This window comes from Ischnura elegans, chromosome 11, assembly GCF_921293095.1.
Source record: "Ischnura elegans chromosome 11, ioIscEleg1.1, whole genome shotgun sequence".
In the NCBI taxonomy this organism is placed as follows: Eukaryota; Metazoa; Arthropoda; class Insecta; order Odonata; family Coenagrionidae; genus Ischnura; species Ischnura elegans.
In genome coordinates, this window is record NC_060256.1 from 53123841 (window position 1) to 53149381 (window position 25541).

Genomic DNA, 25541 nt, shown 5'->3' on the forward strand with positions numbered 1-25541 from the left:
TTATTTTGAGGGAAGCTATTGCAGCGTCAATATTTTCACATTTAGAATAGAGTTTTATTTTCACTTAATTGGAGAGAATATCTATTTTAATTAGGTGTGTTAAACACACGTATTTTCAATTCTCGCGTTACTTTTTACCCGGATGACTCAAACGGTGCCTTGAAAACATTTACTGAAACAGTTTTCACGCTTTAATTTGTAATTATGGAAAGAAAATGTTATAGCTGTCATAAATTTAATCAAGTTTCAAAAGGATATTCACTCGGTAATTTTTCATCTCTCTTTTTCATACCTACGAATAAAATTAATCATTGACTTTGGTAGAACGTAAAAATTGGATATAAATTTCTTTTCTTGTAAAGCAATAAATTGCATTTTTTTCAAAACATAATATCAAAGAGCATAGATACTGGCCAAATATTATTTGTATGCTGTCGTATATTTTTAAATTGGAATGTTCTCTCTTTATATTCAAGGTCATTCGTTCCCTTTTTCAAGGTCATTTGATTTTCCACGTCTGACTGATTAACTATTTCGTTAATAAGTTTATTATTTAACGTGATTAGTCTCCGATAATATATCATTTCCATTCTATTCTTTGGTGTGATAGATTCTTTATGAAAAAGTTTTTAATATGTTTACCCTAATATAGTGCCTAAAAGGTTTGTGAAATGCATGGATGAGACATGCTGTAATAATTCTTTTACTTCTTTTAAAAAGATGCGCAACATTTTTACCCAATGATCGTGAATCATTGCCACATAGCCGCTTGTTCGTGCTTAAACCAATTGATAAGGACATCTCCGCCTTCGGAGACGATGGAGTAAAGTCCTCTCCTTCCGTACCAAAGGTCGCGGGCCTTAGTCCCACCTGGGTAAGTTGCCCATTTCGAGGGCATGGATGTTCGTGTACGTTTAATTGTTAGAAATAAAATAAAGATATAAGAGCCAAACAGCGCTGTTTTCGGTGGTCTGATAAAATAAAAATAAAATCTATTCCTTAAAGCTAATTGAGTGACGATGTTTTGGATTTTATACCACCAGAAGTTTGTTAAATGGTTGATTGAGATTATTTGCTGCAATAATTTTTTAATTGCTTAGTAAATAATTTCAGAGCATATTTTCGCAAGGGTTTTGGTCACATTTCGACTTTTTCGTGCCCAAACCATTTGATAAGGACATCTCTACTGTTTTACGTTTGTTTAAGCTAACTGAGTGATGATGGTGTTTTGCCTTTAGTACTCACCAGATACCATTGGAATGGAAAGTACGGGTCCGTGGGGTCACGATGCGGCCTCAATTTCACCAAGTTCTCCACCCTGAGCGGCTTGTAGCCCCTTTTGACCCTCTTGAAGCCGGGCTGCTGAACCGCTACCTGGACCTATGGGTGAGTAAACAAGAATGGAAGGTGTAGTTATCCGCGATAATGGAGTTTGGTAGTGTTATACATTCATCGTGCTGGAGAGGCAGGTTGATTTTCAATAGTTAGCATCGATATTGCCTCGGGACTCTGTAATCTAGTCTCGAAGGTTTGCCGACTAATAGAAGACCCAGAAGCAGAAGCCAGACTTAAAATGGTTTGGCCGGTACCGATAAATCAGTAGACATTTAACTTTAAGATTGGTCACGCTGTGAGCAAAATTATTTCGTTTTCATCGTGTAATTAATGCTAAAATATTAACATTATTTCAGTAACTTATAATTAAAGAGTTCCTTAAAGTTTTTGTTATCAGGTTTGACTTTCTATACATTTTGAGCATTCATAGTGGCAGGAGAAAACAGTGTTTTCTTCATAAAATTATTTAGATTACACAATGCATGATTTTTGTCAACGTGCGATTAAGATGTAAATGCATATGATGCAGTCATTCGAAAGATGAGATTAGACACGTCGGCGTAACAACCAGAAAATCCTCAAAAAATCTCGTTTGCAAAAAATTAATTTCCAGGTTTTGACAAAAGTACAATAATGCCATTCTTATTGGTAGCACAAACATATGTTATTTGATGTAGCAAAATTTTGTATTCAAATAATATTTTTCGCCATTTCTCATGGACACTCCCTGAAGGATATTCCGGTTTTTAAGTTTATCATAATAATTACTTTAATCAATATGTTTCTAAGGCCCGTATTACACAGTAAAATATTTTGTAATAGGTCTTTTGTGAAAGATAATGTTGCTTTTACTTATATTAATTTGAAAAGTTAATCTTATATTTAAGATGTTTTACATTTACAAAAGTACGTACGAGATCTATGTTAAAGGAGTTACTTTTTCATTGTTGAACATTGAAACTACATTTCATTATTTAAGCATCAATTTAAAATGGATGGCGAAGGATTCTTTACTTGTGCAACGGCACTAAGTGATGTCATTTTGTTATCACTAATATTTTTAAAAGACAACGTCGTCGTAAACGTCGTATTATCTTCTTTTATAAAAAGGTAATGCCAACCTAATAAGTTTTTTGGAAGAAATATATCATAAACGATGACCTTTTACCCTGTCAAAGAATTTTTATAAAATATTTTGCAGTGTAATATGGACCTAATTAAGGCAATATCTCTAGGCCCTCATCCTAACAATGGGAAATTCCAGATTATAATAGTAGTTTGTAATAATATTTTTTGTTATGATAAGAGTGACAAGAGGAAGGGTAGGATTTTGGTTTTGGCGAATGCATGATAAACAGCGGAATTCAGCTTTAAAATGTTTCCACCCTTACATTTTACCGACTTTTGCTCTTCGGCTTTGAATTATTAAATTTTCTTTACTCACCTTCTCAGCATCAAGGGAGGTCTTTGCTGAAGATCATTTCCGTAATAGTACCCATTATGCGACGCGTTCCGACGAGTGTGGTGCCATACGTAAATTCGTTTGACCCCAAAAGGCGGAGTTTTTTTTTATCCCTTTTGAATTAGGTGATAGCCGTGACGCCCAAAGATGCGGCTATGCCGATGGCGGGAAGGGAATGCTGAAAATTGGGAACGTTTTACGCGAGCAGTAGATGCGTTGCGTAACATCTTGCGATGTGGATTGTAATTAGGTTGTATGAAAAAAATATATGATGAACTTTTTTTATTTGAATGCGTTAACATATCGTGTCATATCGTATGGGAGGAAATCTGAGAAGTAATCCATTAAATTACGAATTATATCTCCCGCACACATAAATAAAAGAACCTTGAAAAAAGAATGGGCTAATAAATGAAAAAAGAGCCATATTGTAAAATCCTATTGATAAAATTCTTATTATGAAGCCAATTTGAATTAATATAGACAGAGAATGCTTTTTAAAAACCAAATTCGAAATTAACACACATTCCGGACGTAAGTTTTGTTGTCTCACCCTTTAAATACAGTCAAATAGAAAGTCCAGTATTTATAATTGAAGTATTTAAAAGGAATTATAAGATAAACCCGAGCAGTTTTAGACTAGAGAAATGAACTAAAGAGAATACAGGAGTAGATAATCTCGACGGTTTGTCTCTTGAAGACAAGGGGTCGCAGGAAGGGTATGATGAATGGGAAGGAACTTGGCTACTTCTTTATTTATGCCCTGTAAGGGCCAGAGTCGAACGTCACATTCGAGGGATGTTTTCTAATTCTTTTCCATTTCCTCTTTCCAAGGTAGGAAGGTGATTTTAGAGGGGAAACCATGCTGTTATCAGACATTAAGCCCAAGTCCATGTGAAGAAGTGTTAACTTTCCAACCCTATGCTTAAATAATTGGGTAGTTTCCTTCATCAAAGAAAACGATGCATTGATTTCGATTCGTTACCCAAAATTAGTGTATTCATAATAAACAAATTATTTGGTTTCAGAAACCCCAGTTTAGACGAATGTTAATGGTCAATTTAACCACATTTGGAAAAGGCCAGATTGGCGCCCATGCGATGCCACTCCACCTGACGTCACAGGGACCTTGTTTCTACGCGAGTAGATAAGAGTTTTACATCGTCTGAGATTACGAATGCATGCATGTGGCACAGAGCTCAGGGAAACATCTCTTAATAATCACCTGTGAAAATTGCCTATGGTCGGAAAGTTTTCTTCGTTTGATAGGGTATTAATAATCCTTATTTAAGCGAAGTGCTACCTCATAGCAGGGTACTCTGCTACCTTCTAGCAGCCTGCATCGTAGCGGCGCTCATTGCCTCGCACCAAGGTGGCCTCACACAGCGGCAGCCGGAACCAGAAAGACGTCACACTGGGCTTTTCCCATCATTCCTACTTAGCCGTCGCGTTTTCGCGCGGTTGAAAATTTTCACTTTTCATTTAATCGCGAAAAATAGATATCGTCATTTAAAAATCTAAAAGCATGAAAAACGTACTTCAGGAGTACGATTTAGGCAATAAACAAATAGGGAAACACCCTATTGATTAGTGAATTATGATTTTATACTTTCCCGGCGAATAATATGGGTAAACTTTTCTCGGGATTCCCACCGGGTTAATGCTTTTATAACGGCCAACGTTTCAAGTACCGTATCGGCACTCATCATCAGGGCTGATTATTGATTTATTTAATGTTTGGTTGCTAAGTCTCATTGTTGTAATAAATTTAGTTAAATAAAAATATATATTAAAAAAATAATAATAATAATAAAATAAAATACGATGTCAATTCTTTTATCGCACCTATATTAAATAGTCTAATTTCCTTATGTGGCCTTTTTATATAAATGAAGTTATATAACTGTAATTTCGAAATAATTTGGTCAACTGCATCAAGATTGGCTTTCTCTGTGACTGTAGGTGGCGTTAGTTTTTGATTTTTGCATTCGCGAATTTTCCCTCACTTCTAGAATCTTCTGCAAAACGGGTTTCCAAGTATTACTGATGGAATACCCAGAGTCTCTGATAAAGTTATTTTTCTCCAGCTTAATTTCTATAGCTTCCTTCGTGAGGCGATCCCAAAAACCTTTAGCATCGCAAATTATTTTTGCTTCTTCAAATTTAATGATGTGGTCCTGGCTCACACAATGTTCGGCAATGGCAGATTTCTCCAGTTGCCCGAGTCTTAAGTGCCGCTTATGCTCCTTGAGCCTAGTCTCAATGGTGCGGCAAGTTTCTCCAATGTAAGCTCCTCCGCACTCACACGGGACACGGTAGACGCCAGCAGTCTTTAGACCAACTGGGTCCTTCGCTTTAACCAGCTGCTCCCTTAATTTGACCGGAGGCACGTGGATAGTTTCAATATTGTGTTTCCTGAGTATCCTTGATATTTTACCCGAAATAGTGGAGACGTACGGCAGGCAAGCTTTGGCTACCGGTTTTTCTTATTACAATAATGAAACTTAGCAACCAAACATTAAATAAGTCAATATTCAGCCCTGATGATGAGTGCCGAGACGGTACTTGAAACGTTGGCCGTTATAAAAACATTAACCCTGTGGGAATCCCGAGAAAAATTTACCCACCCTATTGATTATTTATGAGAATTGGTAGAGTAGGTAAGTGCTCGAAGATACTTCATAGTGGGAGCGTGATGTATTAGGACTTAAGCTATTTTCACATGATTCAATATTAATGACTCAAACGATTTTGTAATGGCCAACCTTTTCACTCCTATGCCGGAGACCTCATCAGAAATAATTATGAGTTCTCTGACAGAGGAGAGGTAACGCTGGCCATTTTAAAATCTTGATGCGGATTACGTTCATCTCCTATGCCGGAGACCTCATTATTAGCCCTGATGAGATCTCCGGCATAGGAGTGGAAACGTTATTAGCCCTGATGAGGTATCCTGCATAGGAGAGGAAACGTTCTCCATTTTTATATCTTGACGCGAGTTACCCCAAAAACAATTAAAACCGAATTGGGCAACATGGACCGCGAAAATTTCAGTAATCTCCAAATGAGTTTTCATTTTAACCGTTCATAGTTTATTTGCAGAGTAACATTATCACAGATGTCTAGGGTACCCATGATAATATTCATCTATAATGAAACGACGATCTTCAACAATAGTCTCATGTAGAAACAGCCTCACAATTTCAGCAGACATTATGAAAATGGATATTTACCTGGTGGGAAGTTATTGGCCCGAAAAACGAGTGAAGCAAATATAAAATTCTTACTACGAAGTGGAATTACGTGATATCTTAGGCCTAATTAATGTCTAGTGGTGACAATTTTTTAAAGAGACCTACACTATGAAGAAAATATTGTTTTTATTTTTTTTGTGCTCCGGGGCATGGTTCGCTGCTACTTATTAGACTCTTGTTCCCTCCGCAATAAGTTTTAAATGTCACGCTTTCTGAGGAACAAAGAATTTTTTTCTCACGGTCTTTGTACAGTCTGAGCAGACATTCTGACTTTGGGAGACTTTAGCGAAGCCTGTTTTGAGAAGTTTGAACAATGTTTTCCCTGTGAACTCAAGAACTGCCTCGCCAGAGCGTGAGTTCATGAAAAGGTATAAAAAATGTCGGCCGGGTACCGTCACGTTCCTCCGGAAAAGAGGAGAATTGCCCGTAGCTACGCTGAGAGGCATATAGGATAAAGATCCCTTATTTCTCAGCGGAGAATAAATGCATACTGCGCAGCCACTGTAAAATGTGGAGAAGTGAGGGTTGGGAAAGAGGTGGATTATGGAGAATATTTGATGCTACTTTCGTGTGATCATTTGGTATTGTTTTCCTATTTATTTGAGTTTGTTTTGTTGTACCATACTAGTAAGATATAGAAGCCGTCGTGATGAACTGAGAATGCATTATAATTGGAAAGGTTTAAATTTCTATAAAACTGTAAATCTAGCATGCTGCACAGTATGGAAAACTTAGGAGAGTTTTTTTCCTGCAGGGTGTTATTATCTGTGCAGTAAATTTCAAAATTGTTCCATAATTATGAAAATACTTGGTAAATGAATGGTATCTCTGCCTCAGATGAATTTATTTTCAAGTTTTCATTGGTATTAATTATTGCAAAAATGTTTCTAAATAGATTTTTATTTATCACATGTGGAGGCGATTAGTAGTAGCTATATGTTGTTCGCGACTTTTGCGATTTTACTTCGTTGCAATTATATTGGCGGAGTTGTGGTTGACTTTCTGCCGAAATATTTCGCTATGCTATGTTTGAAATCGTGTGTATTTGTGTTATTGCGATGTAAGCGTTAATTAGTGCTAAGGACGTGACTTGTAGTCGATAGTTATAATGTTTCATGATAAAATTATGTTCATCAATCATAAAATTTTATGATGAGCATTAAACTTACTGCTTTCGTGCGGTTACGGGATTGAATTTTGACGATGGATTTAAAGTTTGTTTGATTTTAATGCCATTTCATTTTTATATGCTTCCACACTGCTTTCAATGAATAAGATCGAAAGCTATATACCGTATTATTTGGACGTAAAACAAATGAAGGGCAGTCAGTATTTCACGGCATCGAATAACGTGAGGCATTTAAATGTTCAGGGATGAGGTTATGATCACCATTTCAAGGTCATCATAACCTCTGCTATAAACGCACGGAGATACACGCAGGGGCGTGACAGGCAATAAAGTTCTCTAATTTTGCACATTCGGCTGCAGAGCTGCATTAGTTTTTCATTATAATCTTCTGGCTGCGGTTCGAGTCACAACCGTAAAATTTATTTTGTTCTTTTTAAGCGGGGTGTGACCATTTAGTAAACCTTTTAACTTCATCACATTTAAAAAAGCTTTTCATAAATATTTAATTAGTGAAATTGAAGTGGCGATCTCACTTTTGACGGGGTAGACGAAATGTCTGTTGATGGTCCATCAGGTGATGTATGTACTTGCTATTAATTGAAATGATAAATTCAGTAGTCTATTTCGTTATCAATTTTCTGGAAATATCATTGACGTAACTCTCTATATTTATGGGTTCTCGAATTTTATCAGAACAACCCAGCGATACCCTTTCACTTGTGACACATTGCCTGAATTACGACTTCACTCATTGATGCATACTCTTTTGGCCTATACATTTTTTTGCTCATATAAAACGACGATTTTGTTTTATTTTTGTTCCACGTTCTACCGTGGAATTTAATTGGGTAGTGGTGCATTTAATAGCTTACTGCATTTAATTATGTTAGATAAAATTGGGTATTACGTCAAAATCCTGTTGTTTTATTTGGATATTGAAAATAATATAATGTTAATAGAATTTTATTACTGCTTGGAGAGATATTAAGCTTTTCATTATATTTGAAAAATTGAGAAAAAAAACAAGTTTTAAACAGCAAAGATCGAGAAAATCGAGATCTATCATTGATCGTTAAGTTTCCATCTAAACTTAATTTTTTGACTCCGTTCTCAACTATTTCGTTTGATCTCGGTGGCGTCGCTACCGGCCGTTGATAACTTCATTCGTTCCGTGTTTGGGACTTTTTTCTAAGACCGGTAAAATTGTAAAACACACCTTCGATTAATAAGGAAGAATAGTAATTGGTTGATCTTCTGAAACAATTTAGCGAAGCCGCAGGAAGGTTCCAAGCGGTGATCCCTAAACTTTAATGTGGGTGCATTTGTAAATTTCTACTACTAATAATTCACGTATGTATGCTAATTAGATAGATATTTGGGCTTTTTTCTACACCAATGAATAAGAATGATGTTTTTGTAAAAACTACATTTACAGAAAATAGCCTTCGATTTTTTTAATTAGTCGATTTTTCGGTTCAAATTTGATTTTTGTTGAAAAGCCGAACTTTTCATTTATAGAAAAATCGATTTTGACCGGCATCTTTTCATCCCTATGCAGTAAATATGCGTGCTGTGTGCGTGGGAAAAGTAGACCTTCCTTGAATTCAGTTTATTATCTCCACCACATAGGCATGGTAGGTTTGTACATCTCCAGCCACGCGTCGCGGCTCCACAGGTAAGTTCAATAATACCCCTCCCCTTACCACTAGTCTTTTTTTTTTGGGATCCAGCGATGGGCATCGGACCAAATGCTATCCACCACGGTCAGGTGGAAATCCCTCCCTCGAAATGGGAATAATAGAACCCTTCGATTTCTCCACAAATGTATACCGCAGTCTCAGTTTGTTTTGAATGTATCATAAACATGCTTTTACACAAACTGCATTTTTATGTACTGGAAAACAATCTTAGATTTTTTTCGATTAATTATATACATTATTAATATTTCGTTTCAAAGTTCAATAATCGTGAAAGTTCGCTTTTCATTTCAATTAAAAATCGATTGTTCGAAAAATCGATTTTGTGCGACATTTTACCATCATTAGGCACTATCACGCTGAGTACGTGGGAGAAGATGAACTTCCTCGTATTGCATATCGTAGTCATTGTCTCTTTGAAATAATCATAAACATGTTTTATACAAACTGAATTTTTAAGTACAAGAAAAGAACCGTCGGTATTTTCGATTAATTATATTTACTATTAATATTTGGGTTCGATTTCGATTATTAATGAAAAGTCGAGCATCTCATTTCGATCAAAAATCGATTACTCGAAAAATTGAGGCAGGCGAGGTAGATTTGAATGACTTTCTGACTAATGAGCATGAGAGATGGCAATTGTCCACAAATTTATTTAACAAAGCACGTCGCGTTTCGACCGTTAGGTTATTATTAAAGTACAATATGTGTATTTGAAAATGACCTGACCGTCGGAACACGTCGTGCTTTGATGAACACATTTGTAGGGAATTGCCATATCTCTTTTGCATTGGACATTAGCGTGCTGAGTGCGTGAGTAAAAAAGACCTTTTTTGCATTCAGCTGATACTCTCCCCAGCGTGAACATGGTAGGTTTGTACATCTCCGGCCATGCGCCGCGACTGCACAGAATGGTTCAATAATACGCCAACCCTCATTGCCATTATCTTTTTAATTGGGGCCAGTGAAGGGCATCGGAGCAAATGGTTTCCCCCACGGTCAGAAGGGAATCTCTCCCTCGAAATGGGAATAATAGATCGCCTCGATTTCTCCACACATGCATATCGCAGTCTCTGTCCCTTTTGAATGTATTGTGTATTTGTTTTTATACAAACTGCATTTTTATGTACCAGGAAAGAACCGGCGGTTATTTCGATTAATTATATCTATTAATAATATTTCGGTTCGAATTTCGATTATTGTTGAAAATTCGAGCTTTTCATTTCTATTAAAAATCGATTATTCGAAAAATCGATTTTGACCGGCATTTTTCCTATGCTAAACAGGACTTATGCGTGCTGAGTGCGTGGGAAAAGAAGACCCCACCTCGCATTGCGTATCGCAGTCTTTGTCTCTTTCGAAAGTATTATTAAAATGTTTTATGTAAACTGCATTTTATGTACAAGGAAAGAACCGTCGATTTTTTCGATTAATCGATCTGTCCATTAAAATTTCGACTACTTTTTGAAAAGCCGAGCTTTTCAATACGCGTCCCCTAACTGCCACTCATTTTTAATGGGGACCAGCGAAGGGCATCGGAGCAAATGGTCTCCCCCACAGTCAAATAGAAATCCCCTCACCCACGAAAAGGGAATAATATTACGCCTCGATTTCTCCACACATGCATATCGCAGTCTCCCTCTCTTTCTCTCTGAAAATTCTCCGCCCGACCAGCGAACTGTCTGCTACAGAATAAAGCACGGCCCTATGCTTTATGGATTCTGCGGACCGTGGAACTTGATGTGGCCTCGCCCGCTCGAATGGCTGGGTTCGTGAGGATTATCGAGTGAAGCTTTTACCCCGTGGGCTAAAGGCTAAAGGGCAAATTAGACAGCTGGACTGTTAATCCCTTCAGGCGGGCTCGGCCATTGTTCGGTGTGAGAGGTTATGGGGATCATATTTTCTTCCTTTTGTGCCGTGGATAGTATTTATTTTTTTCCCCTCTTGATACCTTCCTGCTTGTGAAATAGATCCATATTGTGGGTGTTCATGTATTTGGAGGACGTTTTCGTGTCTTCTCTCCTATATTCCTCATACAACTCAACCAATCGTTTCAATTCAACGATGGGCTTCCCTTCATTTTTGTGGGGTGAGATTGTAAGAAAAGGGATGCAACATGCTTTTTCAAACCGTCAATGCAATTTAGTGATTCAAATTATGCCAACGGTTTATTATGAATGATTATTACGACAGTGTGGTGCAGTCTCATCATTACGATTGGTAGTGTTGCCAAGTAGTCGAGTAAAAGTAATCGCATTACTTGTAACGGTTACTTTAGCAGTAATTTTTCTTGAACGATTACTTCTTACGAAATGTATTTTTTTGTAATTTACTCCTTATGGCGAAAGAGGAATCGTTACTTTTGTTGTAATCGCCACTTGCTCGCAATCGACGATTACTTTACTGATATCACTGATTTTTCTTAGGTCTATAGATAACTTCAAGTCATTAAGTTCGATAATTTGCCTGTTTTGATTCAGCCACTCTTATGTTGTAGCCTGCTTATGATGACACCAATGGGTTGTTACAGCAATTATAATAGTATGTATCGATAGTCAAATTGTAACTTGAGCAATTTCTGTGACTCAATTATTCCACATATTTACTACAATATTCGACAGCTTCCAGGTGGTCTCTTGAGTGGACAGTCTTACTAGGAGTAATCGTAATTTTAACTGTAATTTTACTTTTTTAAATCAGTATTTTGTTTCTTATTTATTTTATTAAAATTATGAGCTTATTTCTTCTCTTTTTCATGCTTTATAACCTGTCCTATTTAACTCATTTGAGGCCGTCCCTTGCCCTACTTCCCTTCCACCTTTCTACGATAGTCTTCATCAGGCCATCATGCCTCAAAATGTAGTCAAATAAAAGATACAGTGTCCGGCGTGATACGGTGGAAATCTTTGATATTCAGCTTGTTAAAACCACTTGTCTGTTTCCACACACTTTTATTTAAACCGACCATGGTTTCGGCAACTCGTGCCGAAATGTGATCCTCGATAGCTGCCGAAACCATGGTCGATTTAAATACAAGTGTGTGGAAACAGACAAGCGGTTTTACTAAGCTGAGTAGTCTAATAAGTTTTCCCGTCTTCTCCTTAACGCGTTTTAGAAGAGTTCTCTTTTCTCCCACTCTTCTTAGCTCCTCCTAGTTACTTACGCCGTTGATTTACCTGTAGTTCAGTCTATGGTAGTGAAAGAATTAGTCTTACAAGTCCTATGCTTTTCTTTTGGAACTTCTTAAATTCATCAGTGTTAATTAACCGTCACTGTCAAATTTCTAATAGCTTCCATTTTATGTATGTCTTCTGACTGTAGGATATATTGGCTTTCTAGCCTCTGTGGCGGTGGGGTAAATTCGTTGCCTGCTAACTGCCGTTTGTTGATAATTTCCCGGTGTAATAAACGTATATGTGCTGATTTCGGGAAGACGGGGAATGAATTAAAGAATGAAAAGTAATGCTAAAAAGTCATTGATGAATGTCACAAAGTCACTTTTCTACATATATTGGACTTTAGCTGCTCGAATTTCATACCACCAAGACTTAGCGGAAAGTTATGTACCCCATCCACAAACAACAAATTAAAGCCACCTCTGCATCCACTATTTAAGACATTGAATAACAACTTTTCCAAGTCTTATGGAATTCCTTTAACAAGTAAATTGTGCTTACGTTTTTAATATAGTATTAATATGTTAAGTTAATATGTTGTTAATATATATATTCTTCTGACCTTCCTTACTAATAAAACTGTATTTCTATAGAAAGCTCTGCCAATTACTTGCGATAAAACAATTTTTAAGTATTCATTTCGATTGTGTGACTTCTTCTTCTAAGCTTCATCACAGCGGACTTTTTATTTCCTTGTTATGTGTGTTTTTTCCTAGTACATTTCTCCTTCTATAATAATTAGTACCTATATATTAAACTGTGCATGCCATTACATTGAAACTGTACGTTACTAATTTAAGAAGGTCAAGAACTATTCATCCATTCCCCTCCAATGCTGCGAATCACTCGTTGTAGCAAATCTAAAGTCTCTCTTTCCCCGCACTCCAATCAGCGATGTCTCTCCCTCTCCCATCTCCTCGTAAAATACAAGTGTTAGCTCGCACTTCGCAGAACCCTTCCCTTGCACTCTCTTTCTCTCACTAGCACATGGCGGAGATATATTTTTTTTACCACAAAGGCGAAAGACTCTTCCTGGCACGCACACACTCTAAGAGGCAACCGCAACCACTAAGGCCGACTCATTCCACTCCATCATCTCTCCCTACGCTCCTCCAATACACATACTTCTTTTCCCTTCGGCCGCCGAGTTCTTTTAGATGACTCGACGCCACCTGCGACTCTCTGCGCACATGAGTGCCCGTGTCCTTTGTTCGCGTGAGGGGACTCTCCCGGAGGAGGCAACGCGCGTGAGAGTGGTGGCCATTCGTTGACACAGTTCGCCCGACCGGATCCGACACTCCAATATCTCCCACACTCAATGGATTGTGCGTTTCATCGTGGCGTTACGCCACGTCCTCCCGTTGCGACAGACAAATATGTCCATCCTGGTCACCCCTTATGTTATTTTTATCACCGTTACCCCACCCTCAATGTATAGCAGCCCATAACTTATTACCCCGATGACCGAAAGTGATTGTTTTCGCGGCCTGTGTGAGCTAATATTGTATCATTAATCTATTTTTTAACCCATTATAACCCGAGCAATAAAAGTTATGGTACTTTTTCGCACGATTTATTCAAGACGACCGGTTTCGTCGCAGAGGCGACATCATCAGGTACAGAAATCGTTATATTAACAGTTATTTTATAACAGTTATAATCGTGTGAAAAAGTACCATAACTTTTTATTGTTCAGAATGGATTTTCACAAAGTAAAGCCAGAAACAATCGAGTCCGTTATAACCCAATTATGCTTCTAAGCAACATAAAAAATGTATACATTTTCGGCGCTATTTAGGAAATATCTAAACTACGCATTATTTTGTGGTGTAAATTTTAATGAAAAAATGTTTAGCTGCCCAGATAATTATGATTGAGTACAAAATTTTCAAGTTTTCAAAATGAAAAGTCGTGAAATTTGATTTCTCTCAGAAGCAGCTATGGGTTAGAAAGGGTTAAATCCTTCAATTTTTTGTGAATTGCATACATTTTTTATAACTGGCAATTTTACTTCTCAGTTATGTGTTTATTTTCCATGCTATGGAAGCTGTTCTAATGTATTTATTTCTCTTAGGTATTTTCAATCCTCTGAAAATTTTTTGATTGTCGTTTAACTATTTTTCACATTCGTAATTTTTCTGTATCATAGCTTTTTTATAGCTTCAAAGTTACTTCTTAGGTATGTGTTTATTTTCCATACTATTATAGCTGTGCTGTTTTTTAACTTTTACTTTGGGATTTTAAATGGTATGCTTTTGCCTTCAAATTAAGTAGTTTTTATCTGTCTTCAATATCCTGTGAGTTTCATAACTTTTTTATATCTGCAAATTTTATTTTTTGGTTATATATTAATTTTCCTTGGTATGGGAGCTATTCTAATTTATTAATTTAACTGTGAGATTGAAAATTCGGTGTTAATTTCTTATAATTAAGCTATTTTTCACATTCGTCATTTCTCTGTATCACAGCTTTTTTTATAAGTTACAATTTTACTTCTTAGTAATGCGTTTTTTTCCTTGCTCTGGTAGGTGTGGTATTGCATTTCTTTTGTTGTGTGATTTTAAATCATGTATTAGTATCTAATAATTATACTATTTTTTACATCTGTAAATTTTATTAGAGTTTTATAACTTTTCTATTCTTGGTAATTTTTTTCTTAGTTATATGTTTATTTTCCTTGCTCTCGTAGCGGTGCTAATTTATTTCTTCGACTTTGATCTTTTCAATCCTGTGCTTATTCTTTGTGATTAAACGATTTTTTTAAGCATCCGTCAATTTAATTTCATTATTAGTGTCATAACTTTTTTATAACTGGCCACTTTACTTCTTAGTCTTATGATTATTTTCCTCGCTCGGGCAGCAATGCCAATTTTGGTGATCAAACTATTTTTTAACTTTCATTTCGTTTTTCTGACTTTTTCTTCCTATCTTCTTCATGTGTGGGCATTTTATTTACTAGTTATGTGTGCATTTTCCTGACTCTAGTAATTTATTAGGTGTGCGAATTTCGATGATCAAATTATATAATTGCAAAATTACCACTTCTTACGTTTCTGTAAGTTTCATAGCATTAGCGCGTTTGGAAGCTTTATTTACGAGTTTCATCGAAAGTGCTCAGGTTGATTTATCATTAAAGTACAAATTGTTTTGATTCGAAGGTTTTAATGCCTGGTACTAGATTACGCGGTGTAGCTTATTTTTAGTTGTTTTTTTACGCCACTACCTAAAGAAAGAATCATTTAAGTGCCCAAATTTGATGAGTTATATCGTGTTATTACACTCGCGAGGAAATAGTCGTTAGTAGAATATCTGTCTTGTTATCGTATTGCTTTTCATCTCATGATTGTGGTCCTACTCCTTGAGGCAAGAGACATTTTTTCTGGGCACTCCTGTGTTTAATGGAGAGGAAACCATTGTCGGTGGAGCTATCTGCTTTTGGTCACCCCACTTAGTGGTTCCCCCTAAGTCATAATCAAAGAGGTCAACCAACTCTACTACATACTTCTGCCCCATGTACTGGTTGGCTTTTATCCCTAATCGAATGTGGCCTCAGAGCTCTGACGGTGTGGCTGAGATGAAGACGTTGATATTAGAGCTCAAGATGGCATAGCCATAGCGAAATAAATCATCGAGAAAAACTCAGAATAGATTTGGGTGTTCAATAATTTTAGCGTTGGCTTTAAGCTGTTGCAAGCCTTTCCTATAGATTTGACCTTTACTAACTTAGAGCTGCTTATGGGAAAAATTAAATTTCAAGACTTGTCATTTTAAAAATGTGAACATTTTCTACTTAATCATAATTATTGTGGCAACTAAATATTTTGACATTAAACTTTACAGCACAAAGTACACTTAGTTTAAATATTTCCTGAATAGAGCTGAAAATTTATGCATTTTTGATGTTACTTTAGTTGCAACATTAGATGATGCAACATTAGTTATAATGGACAGTTCAAGTAGGAATTTAGATTAAAACGCAAGTATGATACAATATTGAATATTTTATTGTTCCCTTTCGCGTCCTGTAGGCTTCATTGAAGTATTCTATAGATTAATGTGATTAATTCCTTTATAATATGTATCCAAGGCTGCACATTTGCGACACATTTCATGCAAAATATGCCTTACGATTTACACGAATACCGTAGGAAACAAACATTTTCTACGGTAGTCGTGTGAAACGTATTATCTTACCTGACTGGCTCCATGCAATCAACCTGTGCATTGGAGAGAGCATGAAAAAAAGATAGGCGTACTAACGAGATCTTGTGATGAAAATCGCTTGGAAAATGCAGAAAAGATTGTGGTTGCGCTCTTTGTTACGTCAGCTTAGTGTTCTTGGATTTCTCATTCCGATAGGTTAGCCGTTTGCAGATTTTGACCAGAGATGATGGCTAGTAGTAGTTTTGCTTGGCTTCTACAATTATTGTTAGTCAAGCTCGATTTAGCCTCAAAAGTTCTTTTTCGGCTGTATTCAATGGGAGAAGGAAAAAGGGACGAGCCGAATGATGGAAAAAGGGATGGGATTTTCATTAATTAACGTCATCGCGGAAAATGATCGCGAGAAACGGTCGTTTTTTCCGCCATCATTTCAGCGATCGCTGGAACTGTCCCTCGAAAGGGATGGAAAAAATGATCGCGTTATTCAGGCTTATGAAGAGCAATCCGAAATCGGTACCAAGAAATACAACGTCATAGTGGTCAATAGTATTTGCAGGAGTTCTATCTTTCAAATTGATTGACAGAAGTGGCAGGAACTATGTATTTGGAGAAGGCCGGAAATATCCGAGCGCTCACTGCTGCAAAGTGTTGCTTTTGTTGTCGTCCTCACTCACGTGACAGAGTCGCGAGGAGAGACGTAAAGCTCAAATGACTCGGGAGAATTGGGGAAACGGGGCTGGGTTGCCATGACTACGCCACCCCACGATCCATTTCACACCCTTTCCGCATTTCTTCGAAGAAGGAAGATCGAGATAGAGAGAGAGAGGGAGGGATTCCGTAGCATTAAGGATTACAACATCATGGAGACACTCAATACTTCATGCCTTTCACAGGATATAAAAAGAATTTTATTGCTCGTTTGAGTTGAGAGAAAGACCCATGTGAAATTTTAATCTGTGAAGGATTTTTCGATTTAAGAGAGAAAAATAGACTAATTGAACGTATTATCTTAGTGTTTTCGGATGACGTATATCTTCAAGAAAAAGGCAATTTTTTGCAAAGGAAATGACAGTAGTTATATCACTAGGAACTTGTGCGGAATAAATTTAGCAATGAATGTGATGAAATCAGTCTACCCCCCTCAATAAACCCGAAGATAATGAATTCTTCATTTTTTCGGAAAAATCGCCAAAAGGTGGGTGTTCTTGCGTATTAAATTTTTTGTAAGTTTTACATTGAAAGGAAAAAAAAGTACTATTGAGAGATTTAAACTGTAAAAGACTATCAAGACGGACAAAAATTTGTGACTGCAATGGTAAATTCCAGACAATCCTTGGATATTCAGGAGATACACATTTCTGTTTAAAGAATATTGCTATGTTAGATATAAAATAATGTTAAATGTATAGCTGGAGCTTATTGCCGGATTATATGTTGAAATAATATGTACACTAAGGACGAAGTTTGCCATGAAAAAGTATTCGAATTAGCCGGGATTCGAACACGTATCTCCGGATTTCCGATAAGGTGTGTTAGGCACTTACACCAGCATGCTATCTTCTCAGAGCTAACTTCCGGGTTCGAGTCTCGGCTAAGCCAAATATTTTTTCACTGCTAACTTCATCCTTAGTGTATATAAATTTGCACCCGTGAACGTTAATGCGTACAAAGTCACTTGTTTCATGAAGTGCAGAGGAATTTTTATCAATTGATTCTTTTTTTTTCTTGCCACTAAGTTCTCTATCCTTAGTGTAGCCGCTTTTTCTCGATGTATTATATCACTTTGTCTTGTTTCCATATGTCATGCATAAAGTTTCTATTTCAAAACACTCATTCTCGATCGAGCTGTTGATGAAATCTCCCTATTGCTGCCCATTGCCATCTCTATTAATTTTTTTTTGCGGGGGAAGCGGTTATTATTCCCGTCGCCCGTCAAAGCATTCATTAATCGTCCACAATGCAGCCGTCAGTCACGACTGATAGAGCAATATTATCGTGCAAAAAATGTTTTGAAAGAATCCGATCACAATGCGGATAATTAAGGTGTTCGTTTTGATTGAGTGGCAGTGTTCATGAAGCGGAAAGGAGATAATTGTTCCTGCCAACCTTTTTATGTTAACACGTCTCTTATTGTTACGTTTAAATGACATCTGACAAATCCCATGGGGGGGAAATCATAAAAAAAATTTAACTCAATGCCGGCTACATCTAATTTATTTGACTCATTATCTCTGGAAATATTTTAAGAGAAATTACCAAGTCAAATTGGACTACCGAAAATTTTGACTTAGCAGGCTATACAATGCCGGAACGACAGAGGTTGGATGAACATTTTTAAAATATTTTTTTGACTAATTAAGATGTTAATCTGTGGAAAATAGAAGCAAAAATAGCTATGTTAAGTCATTGTGGATTTCATTCTTTGATGAACTGAAATTGATGGGAAAAAAGTCGATTTAAGTCTATCTACTTGAACCTAACCTCTTCAGTTTTTAATAGCTTTTTTTGGTTTAGTTTTATGGATTAATTTTCCTTGATATATTGATTTTTGAGCCCTCTGTATATATTAAATTCTGTTGAAGAGGTGCAGTAACTAGGACATTTACTATCATGAACGATTCACTTTTTTTTGGAGCCTTTGGAACTATGCCAACAGTAAGAAATTCAGTGCGCAGTGCCTTGAATACTTGAATTTGAATACTTTACGCTTGATTATCAAAAATGTTTCTCCTCTTTAACTTCGTTCTTTTACATTCAATTGTGAAAGTGAGGAAATTGATTTTTAAAGCCAAATATTATTTAAATGTTGTTTGTTAAATGTTGCGAGGGTTTCCCAGAATATGATTCACCATATTTGTTTTCTTCGACATTTATTAATCGCACATAAAGAGAATTACACACATGAAATAATGATGTTTCAGCTACAAACCCTATTTTTTCAGTTAATTTCCGTCCCTTTCTATAGCCTTCATTTAGTGTGAAGCCAGGGCGTGTATTCCCTGTTGGTTTTTCCTTTTTCCTTTTTCTGCCCACTGGGCCATTTCTTCACCGAGTGAATCACCTCCTCCTCGTCCTCAGAATGTCTATCACTAATGTCATCCTTTAATGGGCCAAGGAAGTGGAAATTAGGAAGCATTAGAATTCAATGACTGACATTATTTGAATAATTGATGGAACGTCTAAGCTTTTTTGAGTGTTTAATTGATAATTATCATGATTTAAATGTTAATCTTGATTTGTTGTGCCGTCAATCAATCGGATCTAAATCACAATCAGTGTGTATGTCATAACTATGTTTTGAGTCTAATAGGGAAAATCCTTGAGAATTTATTTTTGATAGTTGCATCCGCAGAAAATAACGGCAAAATTTTTGATGGAGGTATCTTTGCTATCATATTTTTCCGTTGCGCAATAATAATTATATATATATTGATGAAATCCTCTCGGGAAATCAGCCGGGTGATGATGGCCATTGCTGCCAACGTTTCGATGGCCTTCTCTGCCATCGTCTTCAGGGCGAATCTTCAGGGCTTCAGGGCGTTCGCCCTGAAGACGATGGCAGAGAAGGCCATCGAAACGTTGGCAGCAATGGCCATCATCACCCGGCTGATTTCCCGAGAAGATTTCATCAACAGCATTCGCCGGGAAAGAACGAAATCCTTCTTCATTATATATATATATTGATCTGAAGTTTGTTCATCTATCAAAATCAACTTTAAAATTAAATTCCAGACATGTAATGTCGGTGCACCTTTGTACTTAACACCGCAGGATTCGTTCTGAAAATGTAATTTACCATCGAATCAAAATAAAAAAGGACCGTCGCGTTTCACGGGGATGGAACGTTTGAATGTGAGTGCTCTAAGAAAATCACTTCAAGTAGCGAACGTGGAGAGATCTCATGATTCTAAAAACGAATCGTTTCTGCCCAAGCAACGGTAGAAATGGAATTGATACCGAGGAGATGTGCGCCATCTTCTTCAATCCATTTTATAACGGAAGACAATCAGATTCGCAGGTTTCTCCGTGAGAATCATTGGATTTATTTACGCTGCTAGGAAATCGTATCCTGGAAAATCAATCCGTGAAGGATTTAATTCGATGTTCATGTCCTCTTCTATAGAACCGTGCGATGTTCAACTTTCATTTCTGCATTTATTAAAAAATATTTTTTATCTTGAACCTTGTTCATTTACATTCAATTATAATAGTGAAGATTCATTTTTAAATGCGAAACATTGTTAAAATGCTCTTTATTAGAGGTGGAATATTTTCTACCTCGCCTCTTAATTTCAATTTTTTACATACGACTATCGGTTTGGACATTTTATGTGAAAAAGTGGAAGAATTTTAATTCAATGACTGATTGATTGACAGTTTTTATCATCATACATTTTATGCATATTTATGGAAAATATTTCTAAGATTTATAAAATTACATATAGAGGTAGTCGATTGAAAGTTTTTCCTCAACGTTTCTTTCTCAGCATGAAGTGAGTACGTCTAATGAGGTAATATAAGTATCTTTCAGATTCATACCCCACCTCTCCTTCTCATCGCGTTATACCCTTCGTCAATTTTTTTAAAAGTAAAAAATCACACTCCTAATTTAATTGATATTATCATGTCAGGAATAACACAAACAGAATGTTTTTAATCCACACACATAACGTATTTCATACTGTATATTATATCGTGCTAAATTAGGTACACCTTTTCGCTTCCGCATACCGTAATGATATATTGTACCTGTCACATGGGGAAAAAATTTCAACCTAAACCAGTGAATTTTGTTTTTGCAGTACGGTGGCAGATGGCATCTGTGCCTGTTTCGATGGAGAGAACACACTTAATTGATATATGTTGGAAGTGGAGGTTTTCAAATGAAAAATTTGCATGATATGCCAAATTATTGAAAGTGAAGTTAGTGATAGATGAGCTAAAGGCTGATGCATGAAGGAATATAAAATGGGCCAAAGCTGCATGAATAAAATTTTGCGTTGGTATCGGAATAATCGAACGCATCGCGTACGAACGTAAAGCCTGTGGTTCACAACTGAAGCAGGAATATGCGTAAAAGATCGTAAACTTTCCCGGCGTATACTGTTGATGAAATATTCTCAGGTTTGGAACCGGGTAAGGCTGTTTAAGGCCTTAAACGATGCCAAACCCGAATGTAATGATTATAATTCCTACGATTCAATGAAATTTATCTAATTCACTGCCTTAACCGGAGCCAATCCCGAGAAGATTTAATCAAGAATGTACGTCTTAACGTTATCAATTTTTCTGCAAAACGGACATGGCCGTTGATTTTTCGCCGCGAACAGTTAAGAGTCATATGCAATAGATACAGAAATGGGAAAGTACAGGTATCTTTATTTTTCAAACTCTATCACCTAGTAGTAAAGGCTCATCTCACTATGCTCACTCTCACTATGAAATTCTAACATCGGATTTAAACAATGTTTATTTGTGGAGCCAAGGGTGGGGACTCGAACTTAATCTGAGAAAATGCATGTCGGTGCATTTTTTGCAGATTCGTCCAATTTAAATCATGTTTATGCTGTGGATGGCAGTAGCATAAAGGCAACAGACGAAGTTAAGTACCTAGGAGTTACGATAACCTCGAACCAGTCATGGGGAACACATCTAAGGAATATTTGCGGCACAGCCCTGAAGAAATTAGGATTCGGTAAGCATATTGTGGGAAGATTTTCGGATGAGAAAGTAAAAAAAAGGTGTTACTTCGCATTCGTCCGACCGCACCTTGAATATGCAGCGAGCGCATGCAGATGCAGAAAGACTTATACCGCGAACTGAATAAAATACAAAGGAAGGCTGCGCGTTTCGTCAAAAACTGCTACGGGCGTATAGACAGCGTTACCCAGATGTTAAGCGAATTAGGCTGGGAGCTGCTGGAGACTTGGAGGCTGCGCGCTAGGCTTAGATTGTTTGAACAATTGAGAATGAAAATCTTTAATAGCAACACGGAGAACATAATATTAGAGCGACACTATATTTCCAGGTCCGATAGAAGCGAGATAGAGAGAGAGAGATTAAGAGAGATATTTTGCCGAACGGATAGAAATGGGAATTCCTTTTCCCCCAAACCATAAAGGACATAAATAAACGCAAGTCGTGATTTCGTTAGAGTATTTATTTTTTGTGTGCAAATGGCTGGTGTCCTAACACACCGTGCCACACTCCTTTTAGGCGGTTTGGGGGGTATTATGTAGATGTAATTCTCCTCCATGGCTGCCGACATTTCGGGGCCAAAGTCGTACTCCATCCTCATGGCTGCATGATAATTATTTTACTGTATCTCTATGCATATATGTATTACTGTATATTATGATAAAAAAACGGAAAATCGTAGCATTTTTCTTCCTCATAGGAAAATCTTTCTTTTCTGTAGAAACATTTAAGTATGGTTTCGGGAATAGAGGGCCTTGGTCGCTTCTATAGCGCCGAGGGTTTTCCCGTCCCTCCCTTCCTTCCCTATCCTTCCCCTGGAGGAGTCGTCGGGCTCTCATCGCGGCGATGGCTCCCACCCTTTTCCCTTCCTCTGTCCTTTCCCTCTTGTGATGGCGCGGGCGTATAAGTCTCTGACTTGGTTCCCGGCTCTCGAGAGTGTTCCCCATGTGGGTCCAACCTGGGTTTCCGAATCCACTGTATATTATGATAATGCATTAATGAGGATGGATTAAGACTCGTACCCCGAAACGTCGGTAGCCGTGGAGGAGATTACCCGGTGGAGCACCCGAGAAACATCCACTACGCGCATACGCCGGGAAAGCCTTTTTTCAACTCTATCGCACTGCGCAGTAAAGTTGGTGAATAAAACCTTTTATATGACCTTTTACGGTACATGTTTTGTAGTCGCAAAGTGTTCCGCGTGGGAAAACAGCACTTATGTTTTTATGATTAATTATAAAGAGTTAGAGGTGAGTACTTGAGTTGAATGGTCGGCGAAAACTTCTTAAGGCGTGAGTAATTCTCACCTCAAGGTATCCTTTCAGTTCGAGGTTTGCATTAAAGTTTGGGAGTCCGGAAATTTGCAGGTTAATTTACTCAGAGATACCCGCAAGGTCTCGCATGAATTAAAGTTCGCAGTCCTTGCGCTTAGTTTCCGATAAAGTCTCTCGTCGGACTCTTTTGAAACTTGAGCTTTTCACATGGCACCAAACACGTAAGGTTGTGAGAGTTGAATAAATAATCCTTTCTAATGGAAGATATGAACACTAAAGTTTTACTTACCGGATTGAAACAAGTACTAACTGGGTTTCCAGCACTCTGGAACACTCGGAAGAAGAAAATCTCAATTTTTGCTGGAAATATGAGGAAAATTTCGAATCGACTCCATAATATTCAGTATTGTCACTATATAACACAGAAGCAGAAGTAATGTGTCTTTTTCAGGGAGTTACTAAGTCAGATTCATTTTGTTGTCGCATTTTATTATTCCTGTATTAAACCAATGCAGCTACAAAGTTTACTACTTAAGTACGTTTGCACATTTGGTCTTCGTATATAATTTAGTAGCGTGAATTACGTGCTACTTACGTACGAAATTTGAGTAGTCAAATTTGCCTTCCATTTTCGCACTTTCAGCACTTCTGTTGTAGGGAATACAAGATTTTCCGTAATAGGGTGGTTTCCTTCATCAAAGAAAACGAAAGGCATTGATTGCGATTCGTTACCCACCATTAGTGTATTCATATTATACAAATTATTTTGTTTTAGAAATACCGGGTTAGACGAATGGCAATGGTCCATTTTTATCCTCATTTGAAAAGGGCCAGATTGGCGCCCATGCGATGCCACTCCACGTGACGTCACAGGGACCTAGTTTCTATACGAGAAGATAGGAGTTATACGTAGTCTGAGGTTACCATTGCATGCATGAGGCGCAGAGCTCAGGGAAACATGTCTTAACAATCACTTATTAAAACTGGCTAAGGTCGGAAAGTTTTCCTCGTTTGATAAGTTATTAATAATCCTTATTTAAGCCAAGCGCTACCAGTCAGCAGGGTACTAGGCTAGCCGCTAGCAGCCTGCGTCGTATCAGCGCTAAGCCTCGCCTCAAGGTCACCTCGCAGGGCGGGAGGGGGAACCAGAAATACGTCACGCGGAGAGACTTCCCGACATTCATACTTAAGCGTCGCGTTTTCGCGCGCTTGAAAATTTTCACTTTTCATTTAATCGCGAAAAATAGATATCGTCATTTAAAAATCTAAAAGCGTGAAATACGTACTCCAGGAGTAATAATCTTTCGATTTAGGCAATAAAAAAATAATAGGAAACCACCCTATTGTGGAACCCAGAATTTTTTTCATTTCCCTTTCGTCCACCCTTGACAACCAACCTGGAAAAAGTCAGTTCCTACAGTTTTTAAGTTATCTCCACGCCGTCATTTCTACCAAGTATCTATAACAGTTCTCATTCTCGACATTGCCGCTACAGTTTTATCTGTCGTACGGTGTTGCCACATATTTACAAAGAGTGCGCGCTTATTTTAAAACATTTTTCGAATTGTTTTCAGTCTGCAAAAATATTGTTTATTTACCTTTAAATATGCAGATTTAACAAATATCCTAAATTGTATTATAATGCAACTGGTAGCAGACGTCTTCGTGCAAAGCCTGAGCTCTAGCATAAAAGTATTGAAAGAAAGATAGGTTATTTCATATTCTATCAATCTATTTTTAAGTTAGTAAAATGCTTTAATTGTTTATTTACCTTTAAATAGTTCAGCTTTTTATTTTTTTCTGTTCTACTTACATTTAATGGATATATTTTCCTTCTTGTTATGTTTCTTAATGTAATTAAGCTGATATGTGATTGGTGGATCCGTTGACAATCAATATAAAAAGCGATACTCGGAGAATTTTTCTTTTGTCTTTAACTTATATTTCCCTAGTTCCGAGTTATATTTACCGAGTTCTTTTAATTAACCGCGGTTTTGGGACTGAGTGTACGACCCCGTGTCAAATGGAGGAATTAGTTCGGAAAATTTGGGTCGTGGCGAATCATCAAAGTTTTAATTATTCTAGGTGAATTCATTTGAAAAATAAACTTATTCACTCCCACAAAAACTTCAGAATGGCGTAACTATTGCAACCGGTCGTTCTTAAATGGATTGAAGTCTTTTGGGAGTGTAATTTATTCCTTTATAGACATGATGACAAACTCCACCCCCCCGTGAATGCTTCGACTTTTTATTTCATTCGAGGTGAAGAAAGGCCAATAATATTTTTTAATTCTTGGCATTCCATTAGCTGAGGAAATGGTTTTCTTTCATTGGCTAATTCGCTATATGGG

At 37.1% G+C, this 25541-nt stretch overlaps 1 protein-coding gene across 1 annotated transcript in view; it reads right to left on the reverse strand.

Moving 5' to 3' along the window:
• LOC124167752 (neuroendocrine convertase 2) overlaps positions 1-25541 on the reverse strand; it is a 433133-nt gene that overhangs the window by 170118 nt on the left and 237474 nt on the right. Inside the window, exon 3 of the mRNA XM_046545763.1 lies at positions 1246-1380. Within this exon, the coding sequence (XP_046401719.1) occupies positions 1246-1380 (135 nt within the window). The remainder of the gene's footprint in view (positions 1-1245; positions 1381-25541) is intronic.